We start from the raw sequence: 1263 nt of genomic DNA, 5'->3' as shown, positions 1-1263 counted from the left end.
CGGTTATTCTCAGCTACTATAAACCAACCATAATAGAAACAGTTTTCCTTGGGGCTTTTGGGCACAATGCGCGACTGCCACACGCGAAGCGCATACGTACCGTCCTTTCCTGCTTTCCCGTGCGCAGATGTGTACCACACATAGCGCGAAGGAAAAGAAAAGAACCGGGAAACAAAACAGGAGTGCGTGTCAAATAAACATTTGAGAATTGATTTCGGAGCAAGAATGACAAAGAGGCAAAGCTGGGCAAAGCAATAAGAATAAATAACGTGAAAAACCGCGCAGTGTCTGCTGAAAGAAAATGAAGTAATTATACAATTTAGAGATCTCATCACCTTCGATGAAAATAAATGTTGTAGTAAAATAAATAACTATTTCAAATATTTAGCATATATGTTTATATCAATCGAGCAATTTTTGGAGAATAATAATGAGTGGTCAAAAGCGAGGACCATACAAAAAATTTTGAAAGAGGCAGAATCTGAAAAAGTTCCTACATCTACAGCTCATTCTCGAAAAAAAAAATGCCAAGAACAGGCTTCCAACAACATTGCTGAAAATAATAAGGTTTCCATTTATACATATCACGTTTTTTATTTTTTCATTATAATAAAGTATATGATACTTTTACTGAAAGTATATATAATAATACATGTATAGGGTAAAATGAAGTATTGGCCATAAGAAAAAAATGGTTATAATCTGTAATTTCTCTAATATTGCTAGAAAATATTTTTATAGACATTAAATTTAATTTTGTATTCTTACAGAATCAACCAAACAGCTCTGATTTAAACAAAAATAATGAAAATGAACTGCCTGAAGCCGATGTTAATATGATGAATGCTACCATAATCCCATCAGATGTAGATGAAGACCACAATAGAATCAGTGATGATGATTCCATTCGCAATGCATAAATAAGTAGTGATAGTACAGACGATCTTACTTCACATAAAAGTTATCAAATGGATGATGAAGTAGATATTGAAACAGATTCTACTTCATCTAATGTTCACCCATTTGAAAATTTAAGGGTAGACGACGAAAACAATTGTTTTCAAAATATTCCCAATTATAATGCTGATGGCGACGATGATGAAAATAATCGTCCAAATAATGCATTTGAATAGATATAATTTTAAATATAATATTTTTTGTTTGTGAAATTAACAACCGATTTTATTATAATAGCTGCACAGTTTATGAAAAAAGGACTGTTTGTTTTTAATTTCAAATAGCTGTTATTTTTGTAAAATTGAT

The 1263-nt window shown here is 31.5% G+C and overlaps 1 protein-coding gene across 2 annotated transcripts in view; it reads left to right on the top strand.

Moving 5' to 3' along the window:
- The window catches only part of LOC120357152, a 1102-nt gene extending 43 nt beyond the window's left edge, over nt 1-1059 (top strand). The window contains exons 1-3 of one of the 2 annotated variants that reach the window (XM_039446972.1): nt 1-306; nt 389-567; nt 771-1059. The exon at nt 1-306 is cut by the window's left edge and continues 43 nt beyond it. In XM_039446972.1, the coding sequence (XP_039302906.1) occupies nt 394-567; nt 771-920 (324 nt within the window). In that variant the 5' untranslated portion in view covers nt 1-306; nt 389-393 and the 3' untranslated portion in view covers nt 921-1059. Of the gene's footprint in view, nt 568-770 lie in introns of both variants that reach the window. The other variant, XM_039446973.1, reaches the window with a different exon arrangement.
- Nucleotides 1060-1263: the final 204 nt, after the last annotated feature.

This window comes from Solenopsis invicta, chromosome 3, assembly GCF_016802725.1.
Source record: "Solenopsis invicta isolate M01_SB chromosome 3, UNIL_Sinv_3.0, whole genome shotgun sequence".
Taxonomy (NCBI): Eukaryota; Metazoa; Arthropoda; class Insecta; order Hymenoptera; family Formicidae; genus Solenopsis; species Solenopsis invicta.
This window is presented reverse-complemented; position numbering and strand designations above follow the sequence as displayed.